Raw genomic sequence first — 26816 nt, forward strand, 5'->3', positions numbered from 1 at the left:
TCAGACCCCAATAATTACAGGGGAATTTGCGTCAACAGTAACTTGGGAAAGATTTTCTGTAGCATTTTGAATTCAAGAATTCAAACCTTTCTTCAAGAAAAAAATGTAATAAGTAAATGTCAAATTGGCTTTCTCCCTAACCATCGCACTACTGACCATATATACACCTTACACACACTAATTAATAAACACGTCCACCAAAAAAAAGAGGGCAAAATCTTTGCTTGCTTTATTGACTTTAAAAAAGCATTTGATTCGATTTGGCACGAAGGGCTATTCTACAAAATTCTACAAAGTGGGCTTGGTGGTAAGGTGTATGACTTAATAAAATTTATGTACACAGAAAATAAGTGTGCAATAAAAATCAAAAACCAAAGAACAGAATTTTTTTCACAATGTCGAGGTGTGAGACAAGGCTGCAATTTGAGTCCAAATCTTTTCAACATTTATATCAATGAATTAGCAGACATGTTGGACCAATCTCCAGCCCCAGGACTCACACTATTTGACACAGAGGTGAAATACCTGCTATATGCTGATGACTTGGTACTTCTATCACCAACCAAAGAAGGTCTTCAACAAAACATTAATATTCTGGAGCAATATTGCCATAATTGGGCCCTGGCAGTAAATTTCCAAAAAACTAAAATCATGATTTTCCAAAAAAAAACCCAGATGTCAGAAACAAAAATGTAAATTCACCCTGAACAACACCTTAATTGAACACACAAAAAATTACACCTACCTTGGTCTGACCATATCTGCATCGGGAAACTTTAATATGGCAGTGAAGGCACTCAAAGAAAAAGCCCGCAGAGCAATGTATGCAATAAAAATGAAATTATTCAAAATCAACATCCCAATTAGAATTTGGACTAAAATATTTGACAGTGTAATCCTACCAATAGCACTTTATGGAAGTGAGGTTTGGGGGCCACTCAATAAACTGGATTTTAAAATGTGGGACAAACATCCAATTGAAACCCTACATGCAGAATTCTGTCGGAAAATTCTACAAGTCCAGAGAAATACACCAACTAATGCATGTAGGGCAGAATTGGGCCGTTTTCCAGTAATAATGAAAATACAGAAAAGATCATTAAAATTTTGGCTACATCTAAATTCAAGTCCAAATTCGAGTCTGCAATTTAAAGCACTTCAAGCCCAAGAGCTGAGCCCAGAAACGAGCCCTCTCAGTCAGCTGGTGTTGGACCTCACCAATCAAGCTGACACCAGCACTGCTTCAAAAGAAAGAATTCCAATAAACAAAATCATGAACCAATCAAAGGAATCATACTTACAATACTGGAAAAACGAAACAAAATCCCAAAGCCGACTAAATTGCTATCTGACCCTAAACAGAGAATATGAATTGGCTGATTATCTCTACTCTGTCAGAGATACGAAGCAGAGACAGATCCTTACCAAGTACAGGCTGAGTGACCACCGATTGGCAATAGAAACCGGCAGACATAAAAAGACATGGCTACCCAAAGAAGAGCGTGTATGTGGTCACTGCATGACAGGGGAGGTAGAGACAGAGATGCACTTTCTCCTTTACTGTGATAAATATTCCTCACAAAGAGATTCATTATTCACAGAAATGACTACATATATTCCACATTTTTACAAATTGAACCCAGAGGAAAAACTAAGAATACTCATGGGCGAAGGAGCAATGGCTCCTCTTGCAGCCAAATATGTATTTTCCTGCCATAGCCTGAGGGACACTGAATAATAACATCTGCATAGTAAACAGTAACTTACTTATTATTACTATTATTGTTATTACTATAATTATTAATGTTTACTGTAGACTGTTACCATTTTATTGTATTTATTTTTGTATTATTATTTACTACCATTTTATATTATTATTTGCTATCATTTACAATTTTGTTACAATGTATATTGTATACATTGTTGCTTTGGCAATATTGACACAATGTTTTTCATGCCAATAAAGCAGCTTGAATTTGAATTTGAATTTGACAGAGATACAGAGAGAGAGACAGAGAGAGACAGAGAGATACAGAGAGAGCGAGAGAGAGACAGAGAGCGAGAGAGACAGAGAGAGAGAGAGTGAGAGAGAGAGAGAGAGAGAGACAGAGAGATACAGAGAGAGAGAGAGAGAGAGAGAGACAGAGATACAGAGAGAGTGAGAGAGAGAGACAGAGAGATACAGAGAGAGTGAGAGAGAGAGAATTGAGAATTGAATTGAATTGAGAGAGAGAGAGAGAGAGAGACAGAGAGATACAGAGAGAGTGAGAGAGAGACAGAGAGAGAGAGAGTGAGAGAGAGAGAGAGACAGAGAGATACAGAGAGAGAGAGAGAGAGAGAGATACAGAGAGAGAGACAGAGAGAGACAGAGAGATACAGAGAGAGCGAGAGAGAGACAGAGAGAGAGAGAGTGAGAGAGAGAGAGAGAGAGAGACAGAGAGATACAGAGAGAGAGAGAGACAGAGATACAGAGAGAGTGAGAGAGAGAGACAGAGAGATACAGAGAGAGTGAGAGAGAGAGAGAGAGAGAGACAGAGAGATACAGAGAGAGTGAGAGAGAGAGACAGAGAGATACAGAGAGAGAGAGACAGAGAGATACAGAGAGAGAGAGAGAGACAGAGAGATACAGAGAGAGTGAGAGAGAGAGAGACAGAGAGATACAGAGAGAGAGAGAGACAGAGAGATACAGAGAGAGAGAGACAGAGAGATACAGAGAGAGAGAGAGAGAGACAGAGAGATACAGAGAGAGTGAGAGAGAGAGAGAGAGAGAGAGAGAGAGAGATGTTGGACCTCACCAACCAAGCTGACACCAGCACTGCTTCAAAAGAAAGAATTCCAATAAACAAAATCATGAACCAATCAAAGGAATCATACTTACAATACTGGAAAAACGAAACAAAATCCCAAAGCCGACTAAATTGCTATCTGACCCTAAACAGAGAATATGAATTGGCTGATTATCTCTACTCTGTCAGAGATACGAAGCAGAGACAGATCCTTACCAAGTACAGGCTGAGTGACCACCGATTGGCAATAGAAACCGGCAGACATAAAAAGACATGGCTACCCAAAGAGGAGCGTGTATGTGGTCACTGCATGACAGGGGAGGTAGAGACAGAGATGCACTTTCTCCTTTACTGTGATAAATATTCCTCACAAAGAGACTCATTATTCACAGAAATGACTACATATATTCCAAATTTTTACAAATTGAACCCAGAGGAAAAACTAAGAATACTCATGGGCGAAGGAGCAATGGCTCCTCTTGCAGCCAAATATGTATTTTCCTGCCATAGCCTGAGGGACACTGAATAATAACATCTGCATAGTAAACAGTAACTTACTTATTATTACTATTATTGTTATTACTATAATTATTAATGTTTACTGTAGACTGTTACCATTTTATTGTTATTACTTTTGTATTTAATTTTGTATTATTATTTACTACCATTTTATATTATTATTTGCTATCATTTATAATTTTGTTACAATGTATATGGTATACATTGTTGCTTTGGCAATATTGACACAATGTTTTTCATGCCAATAAAGCAGCTTGAATTTGAATTTGAATTTGAGAGAGAGAGAGAGAGAGAGACAGAGAGAGAGAGAGAGAGACAGAGATACAGAGCGAGTGAGAGAGAGAGAGAGAGAGAGAGACAGAGAGATAAAGAGAGAGTGAGAGAGAGAGAGAGAGAGACAGAGAGAGAGAGAGAGAGAGACAGAGAGATACAGAGAGAGTGAGAGAGAGAGAGACAGAGAGATACAGAGAGAGAGAGAGAGAGAGATACAGAGAGAGTGAGAGAGAGAGAGACAGAGAGATACAGAGAGAGAGAGAGAGACAGAGAGATACAGAGAGAGAGAGACAGAGAGATACAGAGAGAGTGAGAGAGAGACAGAGATACAGAGAGAGTGAGAGAGAGAGACAGAGAGATACAGAGAGAGCGAGAGAGAGACAGAGAGAGAGAGTGAGAGAGAGAGAGAGACAGAGAGATACAGAGAGAGAGAGAGAGAGAGAGAGAGACAGAGATACAGAGAGAGAGACAGAGAGAGACAGAGAGAGGACAATACAAGCAACAAACCAAAAAGACAGGATTTTGAAAAAGTAACTATTTTTCATAAAATTATACAGTTATCTTAGCTAGCTGAATTGTTAGCTGAATTGTTTACATGTTGCTAAGCAGTTGCTAGGGACTCTCCTGGAAGAAGCTAGCTAGCTTACAAAGAATAACAAAAAAAATATCTAGTTAACAGAAGAAAGGAAGACAAAATAAGGACAAAATAAGGACAGAAGAAAAAGGAAAAGAAAAAAGGACAACAAAGTGAAACAGTCCTCTGAAGAAACAAGAGAGCATTATACAAGAAACAGCACTTCTATTGCAACATTGTAGCCAACATCACCAGCGTTGCTATGGAAATTGTTTACCCACCAGACATCCAAACAGAGAAAGCTAAGAAAAGTTTCAAAGGTTTGTTGATGGGACAGAACCATGAATGCCTGTTTGCAGATCTTACCAGTTACAAAACAAGAGCAAATTTAATTTTTAATACCAATCGAGGGAACATATGGAAAAAGGTTATTTGCAACCATTTCCCTTTCTCAAAAAAGAGGGGCATCAGCCAAGGATGTCAGATCAGCATTTTTGAAGAAGCTGACCAGAGCAACACATATCAAACAGTAAACTTATATAATAATGGAACTGTATTGATACAAGGCAATGATTCAAGCCTCCAGGCTTTTGAGAATAGGTTTGCTACCCTAAAAGAAGACGCTGACATCATCTCAGAAAATGAGGAAAAAGTCAAGGAGGGAGATGGAGAAAAGCAGACCCCAATGGTCTCTGTGACCCAGCAGGAAGCCCTCAACGTCCCTTTACCTACCTCACCTGCAGCAGACAGAGTCAAGGACATGACAATTTCAATAAGAACACCTGCTATGCAACGTTTCCACAACACCCTCTCTCTAGTCGAAGCAGAGGTCATAGAACTCAGAGAGAAGAAGCTTCAAGAGGAGGACACTGTCCAGAAACTCAAAGAAGAGATGAAACAGTTCAGGGAGGAGAGCAGAGCATCCATAGCTAAATTAGAAAGCAGAATGGACAAGCTGAGTCAGACAAATGATGACCTCAGAGACCATCTGAGCACAACTAGAAAGGAGCTCGAACAAAAAGAGAGGTACATTGACACCCTCAACCGGCAGAGAGTCATTGTGTCCTCTGCATCTAGAAAACATGTCCACCAGCTTGGTACAACACAAGCAGAACCTGAGACCAGCATGGCCTCCACTACACAGCCGGATGACACTGCACCAGCCTACCAGTCTGCTCCAGCCCAGGTCAACCTACCAGCCTCTCAGTCTGCTCCAGCCCAGGTCAACCTACCAGCCTCCCAGTCTGCTCCAGCCCAGGTCAGAATACCAGCCTCCCAGTCTGCTCCAGCCCAGGTTAACCTACCAGCCTCCCAGTCTGCTCCAGCCCAGGTCAATCTACCAGCCTCCCAGTCTGCTCCAGCCCAGGTCAGAATACCAGCCTCCCAGTCTGCTCCAGCCCAGGTTAACCTACCAGCCTCCCAGTCTGCTCCAGCCCAGGTCAGAATACCAGCCTCCCAGTCTGCTCCACCCAGACAATCACCCACAACTGCAATTCTAACTGATTCAAATGGGAAGTTCTTAGTCCAGGAAAGATTATTCCCTAGACACCAGGTGTATAAGTTCTGGTGTCCTACAACTGAGAGTGCAATGCAGCTACTCAGTCAGACCAGGATTGACACCCCTGACAACATCATCATCCACACTGGCACAAACGACCTTCATGCCAAAGGTGAAAATGTATCTGGGGCAGTGAGAAGAGTGGCAGAACGGGCACAGGCTATGTTCCCAACAACCAATATAGTTATGTCCACCCTCCTACCAAGAAAAGACTTCCCAGAAAAGTTGATCGACAAAATAAATCAACAGATCACTGTGGACTGTGCCTCACTGCTCAACGTCAGAACGGCTCACCACCCCACTCTGACATGTCAACACTTATATGATAATATACATCTTGATCAGGACAGTATCAGAACCTTTGCCAAGGACCTAAAAGATGCAACACTTGGCAGGGACCCACACACCCATCACCCCAGCAACAAAGGTCCCCCGCCCCACCTTCTGAAACAACAGTACCTCCACCATCCCGAGGAGAAAAGAGCCAGACATGGCTTATTACAGCACAGCTCTACTAGACCAGGCCCAACACAGCACAGCTCTACTAGACCAGGCCCAACACAGCACAGCTCTACTAGACCCGGCCCATCACAACACAGCTCTACTAGACCTGGCCCATCACAACAAAGCTCTACTAGACCTGGCCCATCACAACACAGCTCTACTAGACCTGGCCCATCACAACACAGCTCTACTAGACCTGGCCCATCACAACAAAGCTCTACTAGACCCGGCCCATCACAACACAGCTCTACTAGACCCGGCCCATCACAACACAGCTCTACTAGACCCGGCCCATCACAACGCAGCTCTACTAGACCCGGCCCATCACAACACAGCTCTACTAGACCTGTCCCATCACAACACAGCTCTACTAGACCCAGCCCATCACAACACAGCTCTGACCACTACTCCAGGGTCGGTCAGAACACTGCCCTTCAGGAAAGTAGACCACATGATGCAGTCCACACCATGTATCAATTAGATCGTCAGCCTACATATGCTGAGGTAACCTCTGGCAGAAGACACCTAGAACAATCAGAGATAGGAGAGGTGCGCCAACTACTGCAACTAATATGCAGACTACTGAGCTAGACAGTCCCTTTAATTCACACACGGGCACGCACGCGCACACACACACACACAAACACACAGGGTTGCAGATTGCACATAACATAAGTACAATGCAATCTTATTCCATTCTTATTCATTTGTTTACAAATATTCCTAAATGTATTGACACCGGTATTATAATAATTATTATATGTAATGGTGTGTGTGTGTGTGTGTGTGTGTGCGCGTGTGTGTGTATGTATGTATGTATGTGTGTATATGTGTATGTGCATGTATGTGTGTATATGTATATATATATATATATATATATATGTATGTGTATGTGTATATATATGTATATATATATGTATGTATGTATGTGTGTGTGTATGTATGTGTGTGTGTGTGTGTGTATGTATATATGTATATATATATGTATGTGTATGTATATATGTATGTATATGTGTATGTATGTATGTATATATATGTATATGTGTATGTGTGTATGTATATATATGTATATATACATATTTTATTTTTTTTGTTTTTTTCGATGTACTTTACTCAAACCAGTGAATATCACTTATTATAAATGAGATTATTAACTATCAGCTCTTGGAATATCCAGGGCCTATACTCTTCACATTTTGGTTATAAAACAACTAATCCAGAATTGATTAAAAACATCAAGGGACAGGACATCATAATCCTACTGGAAACATGGTGTCGTGGAGACATAGATACTCAGTGTCCCTCAGGCTATAGAGAAAGTTTACTACCATCAATCAAACATAAAAATGTTAAACGGGGCCGAGACTCAGGTGGAATCATCATTTGGCATAAGCAGGACTTAGCACTGAATGAAATGAAAAAAGGTACCACTCACATTTGGCTAAAACTTAACAAAGGTACAATCTATTGTGACAATGATGTATACATATGTGCAGCTTATGCTCCTCCTTCAGATTCATCATATTATGATGATCAGTTTTTTGACAATCTCCAGACAGAAATCATTACATTTCAATGCAAGAACAGGTTCTGAGCCTGACTACACTGATGCGGGAGGTAACCACCACATATTTGGACACCCCTCCTTGTACAGTAGCCCTATTATAAATAATAGAAACAGTCCTGACCAAATACTGAACAAAAATGGAAAAGAGTTAGTACATCTCTGTCGAGCCTTAGGCCTGTACATGCTTAATGGTAGAATCAGAGGGGACTCTTTAGGTCAGTTTACTTACTGCTCAGCTCTTGGGACAAGTGTAGTCGATTATGCCATCACTGACATTGACCCCTCCTCCATTAGTGCATTCACTGTCAGACCACAGACACCATTGTCAGATCACAGTCAGATCAACGTGTTTCTGAAGAAATTAACCGGCAATATTCATTCAAAAAAACAGCCCAATAAACTTTACAACATAAACCAATCGTTCAGATGGGCTCCAAACAGTGCAGAGGCATTCATTGAAACATTGAACTCAAATGAAATGATGAACTCTATACAGTTTTTCAATAACTCACAGTACCAAAACAATAAAGATGGTGTCAATTCAGCTACCCAAAACATCAACTGCATATTCCAAAAAGCAGCATCGAAAGCAAATTTGAGAAAACCAAAGCAATGCAACATCAGAAGCAAAAATCAAAATGTTACTGACAAATGGTTTGATAATGAATGTAAAACAATTAGAAAACACCTAAGACAAATGTCAAACAAAAAACATAAGCAGCAAAACAACCCAGAGCTACGATATGAATACTTTGAAACTCTGAAACAGTATAAACAAACACTGAAATGCAAGAAATTGAATTATACCAACAAGACACTTGATGAAATTGAAAACGCAATTGACCAAAATCAGTTCTGGGACATGTGGAACAATTTAAGCACAACAAAGCCACAAGAATTAGCCATACAAGATGTAGGAATTTGGAAAACTTACTTTGATAATCTATACAAAAACATCCCACAAAAAGACTTAAACCAGAACCAATTAGAAATTAAAGAAAAATTGAACATCCTGGAATCAGTCATTAAAAACAACCAAAATCCATTAGATTACCCAATAACCCAACAAGAACTAAATGAAAAGCTAAAATCTATTAAATCAAAAAAGGCTTGTGGTGTAGACAACATCAGAAATGAAATGCTGAAAAACAGCACACCTGAGTTGCAAAATGCTGTGCTTAAATTGTTCAACATGGTTTTAACTTCTGGCTGCTTCCCTGATGTCTGGAACCAGGGGCTCATCTCCCCTATCCACAAAAGTGGAGACAAATCAGACCCCAATAATTACAGGGGAATTTGCGTCAACAGTAACTTGGGAAAGATTTTCTGTAGCATTTTGAATTCAAGAATTCAAACCTTTCTTCAAGAAAAAAATGTAATAAGTAAATGTCAAATTGGCTTTCTCCCTAACCATCGCACTACTGACCATATATACACCTTACACACACTAATTAATAAACACGTCCACCAAAAAAAAGAGGGCAAAATCTTTGCTTGCTTTATTGACTTTAAAAAAGCATTTGATTCGATTTGGCACGAAGGGCTATTCTACAAAATTCTACAAAGTGGGCTTGGTGGTAAGGTGTATGACTTAATAAAATGTATGTACACAGAAAATAAGTGTGCAATAAAAATCAAAAACCAAAGAACAGAATTTTTTTCACAATGTCGAGGTGTGAGACAAGGCTGCAATTTGAGTCCAAATCTTTTCAACATTTATATCAATGAATTAGCAGACATGTTGGACCAATCTCCAGCCCCAGGACTCACACTATTTGACACAGAGGTGAAATACCTGCTATATGCTGATGACTTGGTACTTCTATCACCAACCAAAGAAGGTCTTCAACAAAACATTAATATTCTGGAGCAATATTGCCATAATTGGGCCCTGGCAGTAAATTTCCAAAAAACTAAAATCATGATTTTCCAAAAAAAACCCAGATGTCAGAAACACAAATGTAAATTCACCCTGAACAACACCTTAATTGAACACACAAAACATTACACCTACCTTGGTCTGACCATATCTGCATCGGGAAACTTTAATATGGCAGTGAAGGCACTCAAAGAAAAAGCCCGCAGAGCAATGTATGCAATAAAAATGAAATTATTCAAAATCAACATCCCAATTAGAATTTGGACTAAAATATTTGACAGTGTAATCCTACCAATAGCACTTTATGGAAGTGAGGTTTGGGGGCCACTCAATAAACTGGATTTTAAAATGTGGGACAAACATCCAATTGAAACCCTACATGCAGAATTCTGTCGGAAAATTCTACAAGTCCAGAGAAATACACCAACTAATGCATGTAGGGCAGAATTGGGCCGTTTTCCAGTAATAATGAAAATACAGAAAAGATCATTAAAATTTTGGCTACATCTAAATTCAAGTCCAAATTCGAGTCTGCAATTTAAAGCACTTCAAGCCCAAGAGCTGAGCCCAGAAACGAGCCCTCTCAGTCAGCTGGTGTTGGACCTCACCAATCAAGCTGACACCAGCACTGCTTCAAAAGAAAGAATTCCAATAAACAAAATCATGAACCAATCAAAGGAATCATACTTACAATACTGGAAAAACGAAACAAAATCCCAAAGCCGACTAAATTGCTATCTGACCCTAAACAGAGAATATGAATTGGCTGATTATCTCTACTCTGTCAGAGATACGAAGCAGAGACAGATCCTTACCAAGTACAGGCTGAGTGACCACCGATTGGCAATAGAAACCGGCAGACATAAAAAGACATGGCTACCCAAAGAGGAGCGTGTATGTGGTCACTGCATGACAGGGGAGGTAGAGACAGAGATGCACTTTCTCCTTTACTGTGATAAATATTCCTCACAAAGAGATTCATTATTCACAGAAATTACTACATATATTCCAAATTTTTACAAATTGAACCCAGAGGAAAAACTAAGAATACTCATGGGCGAAGGAGCAATGGCTCCTCTTGCAGCCAAATATGTATTTTCCTGCCATAGCCTGAGGGACACTGAATAATAACATCTGCATAGTAAACAGTAACTTACTTATTATTACTATTATTGTTATTACTATAATTATTAATGTTTACTGTAGACTGTTACCATTTTATTGTATTTATTTTTGTATTATTATTTACTACCATTTTATATTATTATTTGCTATCATTTACAATTTTGTTACAATGTATATTGTATACATTGTTGCTTTGGCAATATTGACACAATGTTTTTCATGCCAATAAAGCAGCTTGAATTGAATTGAATTGACAGAGAGATACAGAGAGAGAGAGAGAGACAGAGAGATACAGAGAGAGTGAGAGAGAGAGAGAGAGAGAGAGAGACAGAGAGATACAGAGAGAGAGAGAGAGAGAGAGAGATACAGAGAGAGTGAGAGACACAACACATGTTTCCCATGCCAATAAAGCCCTTGAATTGAATTGAATTGAGAGAGAGAGAGAGAGAGAGAGAGACAGAGAGATACAGAGAGAGTGAGAGAGAGACAGAGATACAGAGAGAGTGAGAGAGAGAGACAGAGAGATACAGAGAGAGCGAGAGAGAGACAGAGAGAGAGAGTGAGAGAGAGAGAGAGACAGAGAGATACAGAGAGAGAGAGAGAGAGAGAGACAGAGATACAGAGAGAGTGAGAGAGAGAGACAGAGAGATACAGAGAGAGTGAGAGAGAGAGAGAGTGAGACAGAGAGATACAGAGAGAGAGAGAGAGACAGAGAGATACAGAGAGAGAGAGAGAGACAGAGAGATACAGAGAGAGTGAGAGAGAGAGAGAGAGATACAGAGAGAGAGAGAGAGACAGAGAGATACAGAGAGAGAGGGACAGAGAGAGAGAGAGAGAGAGAGACAGAGAGATACAGAGAGAGTGAGAGAGAGAGAGAGAGAGAGACAGAGATACAGAGAGATACAGAGAGAGAGAGAGAGAGAGACAGAGATACAGAGCGAGTGAGAGAGAGAGAGAGAGAGAGACAGAGAGATACAGAGAGAGTGAGAGAGAGAGAGAGAGATACAGAGAGAGTGAGAGAGATACAGAGAGAGTGAGAGAGAGAGATACAGAGAGAGTGAGAGAGATATACAGAGAGTGAGAGAGAGATACAGAGAGAGTGAGAGAGAGAGAGATACAGAGAGAGTGAGAGAGAGAGAGAGAGAGAGAGAGAGAGAGTGAGAGACAGAGAGATACAGAGAGAGTGAGAGAGAGAGAGAGAGTGAGAGAGAGAGACAGAGAGATACAGAGAGAGAGAGAGAGAGAGATACAGAGAGAGTGAGAGATAGAGAGAGAGAGAGAGACAGAGAGATACAGAGAGAGAGAGAGAGAGAGAGAGAGAGAGATACAGAGAGATACAGAGAGATACAGAGAGAGTGAGAGAGAGAGAGAGAGAGAGAGAGAGAGAGAGAGAGATACAGAGAGAGTGAGAGAGAGAGAGAGAGAGAGAGAGACAGAGAGATACAGAGAGAGTGAGAGAGAGAGAGACAGAGAGAGAGAGGGAGAGAGAGAGACAGAGAGACAGAGAGATACAGAGAGAGTGAGAGAGAGAGAGAGAGAGAGAGAGAGAGAGACATAGGAGCGATAGAAATACAGAGCATTGAGAAAGAGCGACAGCGAGAGAGATAGAGACAGACTGACAGAGGGAGAGGCTGACAGAGAGACAGCTAGAGAGACTGACAGAGCGACAGCTAGAGAGACTGACAGAGAGGGAGAGACTGACAGAGAGGGAGAGGCTGACAGAGAGACATCTAGAGAGACTGACAGAGAGGGAGAAGCTGACAGAGAGACAGCTAGAGAGACTGACAGAGAGGGAGAGACTGACAGAGAGACAGCTAGAGAGACTGACAGAGCGACAGCTAGAGAGACTGACAGAGAGGGAGAAGCTGACAGAGAGACAGCTAGAGAGACTGACAGAGAGGGAGAGACTGACAGAGAGACAGCTAGAGAGACTGACAGAGCGACAGCTAGAGAGACTGACAGAGAGGGAGAGACTGACAGAGAGGGAGAGGCTGACAGAGAGACAGCTAGAGAGACTGACAGAGAGGGAGAAGCTGACAGAGAGACAGCTAGAGAGACTGACAGAGAGGGAGAGACTGACAGAGAGGGAGAGGCTGACAGAGAGGGAGAAGCTGACAGAGAGGGAGAAGCTGACAGAGAGACAGCTAGAGAGACTGACAGAGAGGGAGAAGCTGACAGAGAGACAGCTAGAGAGACTGACAGAGAGACAGCTACAGAGACTGACAGAGAGGGAGAGACTGACAGAGCGACAGCTAGAAAGGCTGACAGAGAGACAGCTAGAGAGACTGACAGAGAGGGAGAGGCTGACAGAGCGACAGCTAGAGAGACTGACAGAGAGACAGCTAGAGAGGCTGACAGAGAGACTGACAGAGAGACAGCTTCAGAGACTGACAGAGAGGGAGAGACTGACAGAGAGACAGCTACAGAGACTGACAGAGAGACAGCTACAGAGACTGACAGAGAGACAGCTTGAGAGGCTGACAGAGAGGGAGAGACTGACAGAGAGACAGCTTGAGAGGCTGACAGAGAGACAGCTAGAGAGACTGACAGAGAGACATCTAGAGAGACTGACAGAGAGGGAGAGACTGACAGAGAGACAGCTAGAGAGACTGACAGAGAGACAGCTTGAGAGGCTGACAGAGAGACAGCTAGAGAGGCTGACAGAGAGACAGCTAGAGAGACTGACAGAGAGGGAGAGACTGACAGAGAGACAGCTAGAGAGGCTGACAGAGAGGGAGAGTGTCAAAGCAAGACAGAGAGAATAGGGTAATGAAACCTGCATAAGCACTATGATGAATATTTCACTTTAGAGATGCTTGAGAAACCAAGGTTGTGTCTGAAAAGACAACCTATTCCCTATATAGTGCACTACTTTTGACCAGGACAAATACATGGGGAACGGGGCGCCATTTGGGACACAGTCTAACTCTACAGCACTAGTTCATTTATTCACAGTGGGGCAAAAAAATATTTAGTCAGCCCCCAATTGTGCAAGTTCTCCCACTTAAAAAGATGAGAGAGGCCTGTAATTTTCATCATAGGTACACTTCAACTATGACAGACAAAATGAGAAAAAAAATCCAGAAAATCACATTGTAGGATTTTTAATGAATTTATTTGCAAATTATGGTGGAAAATAAGTATTTGGTCAATAACAAAAGTTTATCTCAATACTTTGTTATATACACCCTTTGTTGGCAATGACAGAGGTCAAACGTTTTCTGTAAGTCTTCACAAGGTTTTCACACACTGTTGCTGGTGTTTTCGCCCATTCCTCCATGCAGATCTCCTCTAGAGCAGTGATGTTTTGGGGCTGTTGCATGACTAAAAGTATGTGGACACCTGCTGGCCTAACATCTCATTACAAAATCATGGATATTCATATGGAGTTGGTCCCCCCTTTGCTGCTATAACAACCTCCACTCTTCTGGGAATGCTTTCTACTAGATGTTGGAACATTGCTGTGGGGACTTGCTTCCATTCAACCACAAGAGCATTAGTGAGGTCGGGGAATGATGTTGGACGATTAGGCCTGGTCCGCAGTCAGCTTTCCAATTCATCCCACAGGTGTTCAAGTTATTCCACACCGAAATCGAAAAGCCATTTCTGTATGGACTTTGCTTTGCGCACGGGGCATTATCATGCTGAAACAGGAAAGGGCCTTCTCCAAACTGTTGCCACAAAGTTGGAAGCACAGAATCATCTAGAATGTCATTGTATGCTGTAGTGTTAAGTGTGGCTTGTGTGTGGCTGCTCGGCCATGGAAACCCATTTCATGAAGTTCCCGACGAACAGTTCTTATGCTGACATTGCTTCCAGAGGCAGTTTGGAACTCGGTAGCGAATGTTGCAACCGAAGACAAACGAGCTACGACAAACTGACTTGGAAAGGTGACATCCTATGACGGTGCAATGTTGAAAGTCACTGAGTTCTTCAGTAAGGCCATTTTACTGCCAGTGTTTGTCTATGTAGATTGCATGTCTGTGTGCTCAATTTTATACACCTGTCAGCAACGGGTGTGACTGAAATAGCCGAATCGACTAATTTGAAGGGGTGAACACATGCTTTTGCATATATAGTGTATTTTCCAGTGTCGCAGACAGACACACACATTAATATTGACACTTGACCCATTTCTCTCAGGTAAAATAACATACAGGTAGTGTTCCTGTGTTCTATCAAAAAAACACTACAAAATAAATACTGTGTGTATGAGCAGGTATGTGTGTACATGTCTGTCTCTCACCTTTGGGTTGGCGTAGTTCGTGGAACACCACAACATCTAGAGGGTTATTGAGGTGTTCTGCTAGCGTAGCCACATCGTGTCCTGTTAGCCTGTTAGCGCTGTAGATAGCCTCATCCTCCAGGTCTGTCCAGTACACACGGTCCTGCAGGGAGACATGGGGATGGTTCAGTCCTCAACCCACAACACATAAGCAGTTGTTTTCTATGACGTGTGAGGCAGCGAGACAGGAGGCTGTGCAATCACAGTAAGTCAGGAGAGACCATATCAAGATATGACATTACAGTAAGTCAGGAGAGACCATATCAAGATATGACATTACAGTAAGTCAGGAGAGACCATATCAAGATATGACATTACAGTAAGTCAGGAGAGACCATATCAAGATATGACATTACAGTAAGTCAGGAGAGACCATATCAAGATATGACATTACAGTAAGTCAGGAGAGACCATATCAAGATATGACATTACAGTAAGTCAGGAGAGACCATATCAAGATATGACATTACAGTAAGTCAGGAGAGACCATATCAAGATATGACATTACAGTAAGTCAGGAGAGACCATATCAAGATATGACATTACAGTAAGTCAGGAGAGACCATATCAAGATATGACATTACAGTAAGTCAGGAGAGACCATATCAAGATATGACATTACAGTAAGTGAGCTGGATAATAATAAATCTGTTGTTACAAAGCCTGCAGACAGATTGGCCGTTATTGTTGTCATTGTCAATACACAGGCAGATCGCTCAAGAGTGACTTCGAAATTGGACGTCTAACCACGTCCTGAGGACATCGGAAAAAGTTGGCTTGAGTTTTGTTCAATACAATCTAATCCTAACACTAAACATGTTGGAAACATTCTCCCACCAAAATCTACAGTTTTAAGTAGCCTATCACACTTCATGGAGCACCACAACATCTAGAGGGTTATTGAGGTGTTCTGCTAGCGTAGCCACATCATGTCCTGTCACCAGACACTGAAGGAGGTCCTGTCCAGCAGGTATAAGGGAACACCAGCGGTTGACATTGACCTCCATCAGTACATTTAACACAATGTAATGGCTTTTCTCCACTCATCACCAGTGGGGCAATATTCAGCAGCAGTCCACAGGGACCCAGACCAACCCTAGACATAAGACCTCTATTTACAACTTTTCATTACTTTCTGTCTATCGCCCTCTTTCTCTTTCCCTCAACTCGCCTCTCTCTCTCATCTAATGCCATCTTATCAGCCTGTCCTCCAGTGATACCATAGCAGCATGAGCGGAGGCTGAGGTGATAGTTCCATGGTTGCTACGGCAACCTTAGATCCATCTGCTACCACGAGCAAACATGAAACGAGGTGTGAGAGGAGCGACAGAGAGAAATTTAGATGAAGATTGAGCGAGAAGAGGGAAACAGAAAGGGAGAGAAGAGATAGAGAGCTAGATCGAGACAAAGAGACAAATAGACAGAGAGAGAATAAGATAGTTGAGAGAGAAAGAGATTGTGATCGAGATATAAACAGAGAGAGATCATGATTGAGAAGTAGACAGAGAGAGATTGTGATAGAGAGATAGACAGAGAAAGAGATCGTGATAGTGAGATAGACAGAGAGAGAGACAGAGAGATCGTAATCAAGAGATGAACAGAGCGAGATTGTGATCGAGAGATAGACAGCGAGCTATCGAGAGAGCTATACAGAGAGAGTGCGATAGAGACACACACACAGAGAAAGAGAGGGAGACAGACAGACAGACAGACAGACAGACAGACAGACAGACAGACAGACAGACAGTCCCAACAATGGCAGTCAAACACCCAAGCAGAAAATCACATTATAGGATTTTTTATGAATTTATTTGCAAATTATGGTGGAAAATAAGTATTTGGTCACCTACAAACAAGCAAGATTTCTGGCTCTCACAGACCTGTAACTTCTTCTTTAAGAGGCTCCTCTGTCCTCCACTCGTTACCTGTATTAATGGCACCTGTTTGAAGTTGTTATCAGTATAAAAGACACCTGTCCACAACCTCAAACAGTCACACTCCAAACTCCACTATGGCCAAGACCAAAGAGCTGTCAAAGGACACCAGGAACAAAATTGTAGACCTGCACCAGGCTGGGAAGACTGAATCTGCAATAGGTAAGCAGCATGGTTTAAAGAAATCAACTGTGGGAGCAATTATTAGGAAATGGAAGACATACAAGACCACTGATAATCTCCCTCGAACTGGGACTACACGCAAGATCTCACCCCGTGGGGTCAAAATGTAACACACTACGCCGCCAGGGACTCAAATCCTGCAGTGCCAGACGTGTCCCCCTGCTTAAGCCAGTACATGTCCAGGCCCGTCTGAAGTTTGCTAGAGAGCATTTTGATGATCCAGAAGAAGATTGGGAGAATGTCATATGGTCATATGAAACCAAAATATAACTTTTTGGTAAAAACTCAACTCGTCGTGTTTGGAGGACAAAGAATGCTGAGTTGCGTCCAAAGAACACCATACCTACTGTGAAGCATGGGGGTGGAAACATCATGCTTTGGGGCTGTTTTTCTGCAAAGGGACCAGGACGACTGATCCGTGTAAAGGAAAGAATGAATGGGGCCATGTATCGTGAGATTTTGAGTGAAAATCTCCTTCCATCACCCAGGGCATTGAAGATGAAACGTGGCTGGGTCTTTCAGCATGACAATGATCCTAAACACACCGCCCGGGCAACGAAGGAGTGGCTTCGTAAGAAGCATTTCAAGGTCCTGGAGTGGCCTAGCCAGTCTCCAGATCTCAACGCCATAGAACATCTTTGGAGGGAGTTGAAAGTCCGTGTTGCCCAGCAACAGCCCCAAAACATCACTGCTCTAGAGGAGATCTGCATGGAGGAATGGGCCAAAATACCAGCAACAGTGTGTGAAAACCTTGTGAAGACTTACAGAAAACATTTGACCTCTGTCATTGCCAACAAAGGGTATATAACAAAGTATTGAGATAAACTTTTGTTATTGACCAAATACTTATTTTCCACCATAATTGGCAAATAAATTCATAAAAAATCCTACAATGTGATTTTCTGGATTTTTTTTCTAATTTTGTCTGTCATAGTTGAAGTGTACCTATGATGAAAATTACAGGCCTCCCTCATCATTTTAAGTGGGAGAACTTGCACAATTGGTGGCTGACTAAATACTTTTTTGCCCCACTGTAGATCTTCTGCACAGATTCTGTCAGACCTGGGCCCTGACAGTAAATCTCAATAATACAAAATAATACAAACTCCATCTAGACACCGTTGCCCTAGAGCACACAAAAAACTTTACATACCTCGGCCTAAACATCAGCGCCACAAGTAACTTCCACAAAGCTGTGAACAATCTGAGATACAAGGCAAGAAGGGCCTTCCGTGCCATCAAAAGGAACATAAAATTCAACATACCAATCAGGACCTGGCAAAAAAATACTTAAATCAGTCATAGAACCAATTGCCCTTTATGGTTGTGAGGTCTGAGGTCCGCTCACCAACCAAGAATTCACAAAATACGCCAAACACCAAATTGAGACTCTGCAAACAGAATTCTGCAAAAACATTCTGTGTACAACGTAAACCAAATAATGCATGCAGAACAGAATCAGACCGATACCCACTAATTATCAAAATCCATAAAAAGGAACATAAAATTCTACAACCACCTAAAAGGAAGCGATTCCATAATAAAGTCATCACCTACAGAGAGATGAACCTGGAGAAGAGTCCCCTAAGCAAGCTGGTCCTGGGGCTCTGTTCACAAACACAAAGACACCCCACAGAGCCAATTTCGTGGTATCCACTTGGTAGTTACAGTCTTGTCTCATCGCTGCAACTCCCGTACAGACTCGGGAGAGGCGAAGGTCGAGAGCCGTGGGTCCTCCAAAACACAACCCAACCAAGCTGCACTGCTTCTTGCCACAATGCCCACTTAACCCGGAAGCCAGAAGCACCAATGTGTTGGAGGAAACACTGTACACCTGGCGTCCGTGTCAGCGCGCACTGTGCCCGGTCCGCCACAGGAGTCGCTAGTGCGATGGGACAAGGACATCCCTGGGGGCCAAACCCTCCCCTAACCCTAACATTCAAAGGCCATTTTCTCAAAAGTGAGGTTTCAAGTTTATCAACTCTCAAAGCAGAATTACTTTCCCATTGTTCCTCAAATGCAGTGTCTGATATACCATTGTGTAGCTCTGTGTCTCAATTTGAAATGCTGCTACATAAGACCGAATCATGGCGGTCGGTCACAAATATCATATCATGGCTAAATACAGTGTTGTAATGATGTGCAAATAGTTAAAGTACTCTCTCTCCATCCCCCCTTCTCTCCATCCGCCTCTCTCTCTCTCCATCCCCCTCTTTCTCTCCATCCACCTCTCTCTCGCCACCCCCCCTTTCTCTCCATACGCCTCTCTCTCTCCATCCCCCTCTTCCCCTCTCTCTCACCCCCCTCTTCCTCTCCATCCGCCTCTCTCTCTCTCATCCCCTTCTTTCTCTCCATCCGCCTCTCTCTCCATCCCCCCTTTCTCTCCATCCGCCTCTCTCTCTCCATCCCCCTCTTCCTCTCCATTCGCCTCTCTCTCTCTCTCTCTCTCATCCCCCTCTCTCGCCATCCCCCTCTTTCTCTCCATCCACCTCTCTCTCTCTCCATCACCCCTTTCTCTCCATCCGCCTCTCTCTCTCCATCCCCCTCTTCCTCTCCATTCGCCTCTCTCTCTCTCTCTCTCTCTCTCTCTCTCTCTCTCTCTCTCATCCCCTTCTTTCTCTCCATCCGCCTCTCTCTCCATCCCCCCTTTCTCTCCATCCGTTTCTCTCTCTCTCCATCCCCCTCTTTCTCTCCATCTGCCTCTCTCTCTCTCCAACCCCCCTTCCTCTCCATCCGCCTCTCTCTCTCTCCATCCCCCTCTTCCTCTCCATCTGCCTCTCTCTCTCTCATTCCTCTCTCGCCTTCACTCCCTTCCTCCTTCCCAACTCCTTCTGTTCGTTTATAGGGCACAGATTCTGCATTGCAGCCGTGTACAGACACCACTCTGGACCTAACAGTGAGATCAAGGTGGGTCATTTCAAATCTGCAGGCTTAACCCCTGAGACGGCCAAATCTCCCAGGCTCTTAACCCTGATCAGTCCTTAACATTACCTACCCTGACACTCCACAACTAAACACTGGTCCTGGATCAGCTCAGTTCTGCTCACACTTGTCTATTCATTACATGACTTATAGTCATGTGACTTATAGTCATGTGACTTATAGTCATGTAATGAATAGACATCGTCCCTATAGGAAAGGTGCAATGAGCTGTAAGGTAGGGCTGATATCCATTGTGCAGGGTGTCAGCTAGATGACAGTGAAGTCTAAGCCTGGAGGGTTGCGGGTTCTTTCAGATAAGCCATCTAGACCAGGAGTGCATTCACACGCCCACAATAGCAGATTAGGGAAGAGGTATTGCACTCATCTGCCGTACATGATCTCCAATCTATCCCTGTACAACACCTGTCAGTCTGTCACCCTACCCTGTCTAACTGTCTGCTCAGCCCTCATTTACACTCCATCTAATCAGTCAGCCCCGATATCAGTCCCTCACAGCCCATCTACCCAGAGTCAACCCAGCCCCAATACCTCTCTCCAACCCCAACCCACCCACCCACTCCCTCTCTCCAACCCCAACCCACTGACCCACCCCACCCACTCCCTCTCTCCATCCCAGCCCTGCCCCACTCCCTCTCTCCATCCCAGCCCTGCCCCACTCCCTCTCTCCATCCCAGCCCTGCCCCACTCCCTCTCTCCATCCCAGCCCTGCCCCACTCCCTCTCTCCATCCCAGCCCACCCACCCACTCCCTCTCTCCATCCCAGCCCTGCCCCACTCCCTCTCTCCATCCCAGCCCAGCCCCACTCCCTCTCTCCATCCCAGCCCTGCCCCACTCCCTCTCTCCATCCCAGCCCCACTCCCTCTCTCCATCCCAGCCCAGCCCCACTCCCTCTCTCCATCCCAGGCTAGCCCCACTCCCTCTCTCCAGCCCAGCCCCGCTCCCTCTCTCCAGCCCAGCTCAGCCCTGCTCCCTCTCTCCAGCCCAGCCCACCCACCCACTCCCTCTCTCCATCCCAGCCCTGCCCCACTCCCTCTCTCCATTCCAGGCTAGCCCCACTCCCTCTCTCCAGCCCAGCAGACAGCAATAAAAATAAGATGGCCTCAGGGAGGAGAGTGGAGGTGGGTGCAGTCGTGTGGAGAATCCTGCCCTGTCGGTGGGCCTGTTAGGGGGCTAGGCTGTGATGTATAACCCTCTACCCCTCCATCCTCCACGGCCCTGCGGTACTGAAGACCATGGCCAGGTCTGGGTCCTGACTGGCTACTGTAGAATGAACACAGTGCTGGAGGCCATTCATCTAGAGTGTTATAATTGCTGCCCCACAGAGCATGGGACAGTGGTCTCTCTAGCACATATACACGCAGGCAGGCAGGCAGGCAGGCAGGCAGGCAGGCAGGCAGGCAGGCACTCTGGACATGATGGATTTCCCCACTGAAAGAATGTCCCCATGTCCTCCTCTGTGTGCACCCCCCACCACTACCATATTACCACTGATCTACTGGGATCTCTTAGAGCAGCCAGAGCTCTGTTATCTCATCCAATCCTCTGACTTCAATACCCATTATTACTTCCTTTAGTTCTTATTGGTCATTTCCCTTCCTCGATCAATTCTGTATACCACTAATCTACCATGCCTGACTCATAGAGGCTCTTCCTGTGGCGTTGACACCGCAGCTGTTGAAAGACAATACCGGTATCATGTCAAAGTCTCACACCACTGTGCCCTCCCTGCTTACCCCTCTGACACTCTCCTTTCTCCACCTAGGATCAGATTACTTTCCCCCTCCTCCCCCTCTGTGACCCGATTCCTTCCACCCTCTCCCCCTCTTCCTTCTCCCTGTGGCTGTCCACTCCCTCCTCAGCCCTCTCCCCCTCTCCCCTCTCCCTGTGGCTGTCTACCCCCACTCCCTCCTCAGCCCTCTCCCCCTCTTCCCTCTCCCTGTGGCTGTCCACCCCCACTCCCTCCTCAGCCCATCTCTCCCTCTACTTGCTCCTGCTCCTCCACCCTCCTCTCTTATCTCCCCTCTCTCAATTAAATTCAATAGGTTTTATTGGCATTGGAAATATGTGATAGCATTGCCAAAACATGTGAAGTAGATAATATACAAAGTGAAACTATCCATCCCATCCTGCCCCTCCCCTCTCTCCTTCCTTCTCCATCCCATCCTGCTCCCCTTCCCTCTCCCTCCCCTCTCTCCTTCCCATCCTGCTCCCCTCTCCTTCCCATCCTGCTCCCCTCCCCTTCCCATCCTGCTCCCCTCTCCTTCCCATCCTGCTCCCCTCCCCTTCCCATCCTGCTCCACTCCCCTCTCTCCATCCCATCCTGCCCCTCCACTCTCTCCTTCCTTCTCCATCCCATCCTGCTCCCCTCCCCTCTCTCCATCCCATCCTGCCCCTCCACTCTCTCCTTCCTTCTCCATCCCATCCTGCTCCCCTTCCCTCTCCCTCCCCTCTCTCCTTCCCATCCTGCTCCCCTCTCCTTCCCATCCTGCTCCCCTCCCCTTCCCATCCTGCTCCACTCCCCTCTCTCCATCCCATCATGCTCCCCTCCCCTCCACTCTCTCCATCCCATCCTGCTCCACTCCCCTCTCTCCTTCCCTCTCCCTCCCCTCTCTCCTTCCCATCCTGCTCCCCTCTCCTTCCCATCCTGCTCCCCTCCCCTTCCCATCCTGCTCCCCTCCCCTCTCCCCGCCCCTCTCTCCATCCCATCCTGCTCCACTCCCCTCTCTCCATCCCATCATGCTCCCCTCCCCTCCACTCTCTCCATCCCATCCTGCTCCACTCCCCTCTCTCCTTCACTCTCCATCCCATCCTGCTCCACTCCCTTCTCTCCTTCACTCTCCATCCCATCCTGTTCCCCCCTCTCCATCCCATCCTGCTCCCCCCTCTCTCCTTCCCTCTCCATCCCATCCTGCTCCCCTCCCCTCCCCTCCCCTCTCTCCATCCCATCCTGCTCCCCCCTCTCTCCATCCCATCCTGCTCCCCTCCCCTCCACTCTCTCCATCCCATCATGCTCCCCTCCCCTCCACTCTCTCCATCCCATCCTGCTCCACTCCCCTCTCTCCTTCACTCTCCATCCCATCATGCTCCCCTCCCCTCCACTCTCTCCATCCCATCCTGCTCCACTCCCCTCTCTCCTTCACTCTCCATCCCATCCTGCTCCACTCCCTTCTCTCCTTCACTCTCCATCCCATCCTGTTCCCCCCCTCTCCATCCCATCCTGCTCCACTCCCCTCTCTCCTTCACTCTCCATCCCATCCTGCTCCACTCCCCTCTCTCCTTCCCTCTCCATCCCATCCTGCTCCCCTCCCCTCTCCCCGCCCCTCTCTCCATCCCATCATGCTCCCCTCCCCTCCACTCTCTCCATCCCATCCTGCTCCACTCCCCTCTCTCCTTCACTCTCCATCCCATCCTGCTCCACTCCCTTCTCTCCTTCACTCTCCATCCCATCCTGTTCCCCCCTCTCCATCCCATCCTGCTCCCCCCTCTCTCCTTCCCTCTCCATCCCATCCTGCTCCCCTCCCCTCTCTCCTTCCCTCTTCATCCCATCCTGCTCCCCTTCCCTCCCCACTCTCCATCCCATCCCATCCTGCTCCCCTCCCCTCCCCTCCCCTCCCCTCTCTCCATCCCATCCTGCTCCCCCCTCTCTCCTTCCCTCTTCATCCCATCCTGCTCCCCTTCCCTCCCCTCTCCCCGCCCCACTCTCCATCCCATCCCATCCTGCTCCCCTCCCCTCTCTCCTTCACTCTCTATCCCATCTTGCTTCCCTCCCCTCTCTCTTGCTCCTCCCCCCTCCCATTTCTCCATCCCATCCTGCTCCCCCCACATCCTCCCTCCCCTGTGTCTCCTTTGTGTCTCTTTACCCCTCCTCCTATGTCTTTCCCCTCCTTACCTCGAAGACGGTGAGAGCGAAGGGGTGCCCCAGGTGGTCCTGGGAAAAGAGCAGCACTTTGCGGTTGTCACCGTTCAGGTCGATGCTGGAGAGCAGGTGCAGCTTGGAGTCCACCCAGTACAGACGCCTGTTGGATAGGTCTGAGACAGGGAGAGGGGGGAGAGAGGGAGTGAGAAGTCAGAGGGAGAAAAATAAAGGGGGTGAGAGAGGGGGAGAGGGATGGGAGTAGAGGGGAGGGAGAGAATAAGTAAAGGAGAGAGAGAGGGAGAAAGGAATGGAAGGGAGAGGAGAGAGCGAGGGAGGTCAGGTTAATGTATGGTACTTCTTCAGAAGTGAACAAGAAAAGGTATAGACAGAGAGGTTGATGATTCTGGTCCAGTAGAAGATCAATCCTCTTTGTCAGACAAGCCCTTCAGTTAGACTCAATAGAATAGTGATCAGAAGGTTGTTGGTTCAATCTCCAGATGGGGAAAACTACACAACCTTTTATTTAACTGGGTACTTGAGCCTGGCACTTAACCTAACCTGACCTCAAGCTAATATCAGTTATGTCAATGGACTATGTGTAGGTGTGCAGTTGATAGGTTGTCTAGATCAGTTGCTATGGAAGTGAATAAGCCGGTCGGCAAAGTAAATACTGCGGTAGTAACAGAGCTGTAGGGACTCATTCACAACCTCACCTCTCTCCACTCAGCCACTCATACTATCAACCATTCTACTCTGTGCTGTCTGTCTGCTGTCAAATCCATGAAACCATATTAGCCAGCCAGTGTTATTTTCTCTCTCTCTTGCTCCTCTAACTCTCAACATCATTTGTTTTCATACAGATGTAACCCTAGCTAGCGACACCTCAATTCCACATCCATCTCTCTGTCCTTGCTCTGTTGTTCTCTCTCTCTCTCTCTCTCGCCCTGCTCTGTCACTCTCTCTATCTCCCTGCTCTGTCACTCTCTCTATCTCTCTGCTCTGTCACTCTCTCTATCTCTCTGCTCTGTCACTCTCTCTATCTCTCTGCTCTGTCACTCTCTCTATCTCCCTGCTCTATCACTCTCTATCTCCCTGCTCTGTCACTCTCTATCTCCCTGCTCTGTCACTCTCTCTATTCAATTCAATTCAAGGGCTTTATTGGCATGGGAAACATGTGTTAACATTGCCAAAGCAAGTGAGGTAGACAACATACAAAGTGAAAATATAAAGTGAAAAACAACAAAAATTAACAGTAAACATTACACATACAGAGGTTTCAAAACAGTAAAGACATTACAAATGTCATATTATATATATATACAGTGTTTTAACAATGTACAAATGGTTAAAGGACACAAGATAAAATAAATAAGCATAAATATGGGTTGTATTTACAATGGTGTGTGTTCTTCACTGGTTGCCCTTTTCTCGTGGCAACAGGTCACAAATCACAAATCTCTATCTCTCTGCTCTGGCACTCTCTCTATCTCCCTGCTCTGTCACTCTCTATCTCCCTGCTCTGTCACTCTCTGTCTCCCTGCTCTGTCACTCTCTCTATCTCCCTACTCTGTCACTCTCTCTATCTCTCTGCTCTGTCACTCTCTATCTCTCTGCTCTGTCACTCTCTCTGTCTCCCTGCTCTGTCACCCTCTCTATCTCCCTGCTCTGTCACCCTCTCTATCTCCCTTCTCTGTCACTCTCTATCTCCCTGCTCTGTCACTCTCTATCTCCCTGCTCTGTCACTCTCTTTATCTCCCTGCTCTGTCACTCTGTGTCTCTCAATTCAATTAAATTCATTGGCATGGGAAACATGTGTTAACATTGCCAAAGCAAGTTCTGTCTCTCTCTCTGCTCTGTCGTTCTCTGTCTCTCTCTCTGCTCTGTCGTTCTGTCTCTCTCTCTGCTCTGGCGTTCTCTGTCTCTCTCTGCTCTGTCGTTCTCTGTCTCTCTCTGCTCTGTCGTTCTCTGTCTCTCTGCTCTGTCGTTCTCTGTCTCTCTCTCTGCTCTGTCGTTCTCTGTCTCTCTCTCTGCTCTGTCGTTCACTGTCTCTCTCTATCTCCCTGCTCTGTCACTCTCTCTATCTCCCTGCTCTGTCACTCTCTATCTCCCTGCTCTGTCACTCTCTATATTTCTATCTCCCTGCTCTGTCACTCTCTCTATCTCCCTGCTCTGTCACTCTCTGTCTCTCTCTATCTCCCTGCTCTGTCACTCTCTCTATATCTCTATCTATCTCTCGCCCTGCTCTGTCACTCTCTCTATCTCCCTGCTCTGTCACTCTCTGTCTCTCTCTATCTCCCTGCTCTGTCACTCTCTCTATATCTCTATCTATCTCTCGCCCTGCTCTGTCACTCTCTCTATCTCCCTGCTCTGTCACTCTCTGTCTCTCTCTATCTCCCTGCTCTGTCACTCTCTCTATATCTCTATCTATCTCTCGCCCTGCTCTGTCACTCTATCTCCCTGCTCTGTCACTCTCTCTATCTATCTCTCGCCCTGCTCTGTCACCCTCTGTCTCTCTCTGCTCTGTCGTTTTCTCTCTCTCTCTGCTCTGTCGTTCCCATGTCTCTCTCTCTGCTCTGTCGTTCTCTGTCTCTCTCTCTGCTCTGTCGTTCTGTCTCTCTCTGCTCAGTCGTTCTCTGTCTCTCTCTCTGCTCTGTCGTTCTCTGTCTCTCTCTCTGCTCTGTCGTTCTCTGTCTCTCTCTGCTCTGTCGTTCTCTGTCTCTCTCTGCTCTGTCGTTATCTGTCTCTCTGTAGTTCTGTGTCTCATCATCAGCCATGGACACAGAAAGGAGAGAAATTGGCACAGGTGGAGGAATGGAGGGGAGGAAGGGTG

At 45.4% G+C, this 26816-nt stretch overlaps 1 protein-coding gene across 4 annotated transcripts in view; it reads right to left on the reverse strand.

Annotated features, from left to right (window-relative positions):
* Positions 1-26816, reverse strand: part of LOC110523029 (low-density lipoprotein receptor-related protein 8-like) — a 363891-nt gene that overhangs the window by 37906 nt on the left and 299169 nt on the right. For all 4 annotated transcript variants that reach the window (XM_036978658.1, XM_036978657.1, XM_036978656.1 and 1 more), the window contains exons 13-14: positions 24020-24159; positions 15032-15173 (exon numbers count right to left, since the gene is read on the reverse strand). In XM_036978658.1, the coding sequence (XP_036834553.1) occupies positions 15032-15173; positions 24020-24159 (282 nt within the window). The remainder of the gene's footprint in view (positions 1-15031; positions 15174-24019; positions 24160-26816) is intronic.

This window comes from Oncorhynchus mykiss, chromosome 5 (assembly GCF_013265735.2).
Source record: "Oncorhynchus mykiss isolate Arlee chromosome 5, USDA_OmykA_1.1, whole genome shotgun sequence".
In the NCBI taxonomy this organism is placed as follows: Eukaryota; Metazoa; Chordata; class Actinopteri; order Salmoniformes; family Salmonidae; genus Oncorhynchus; species Oncorhynchus mykiss.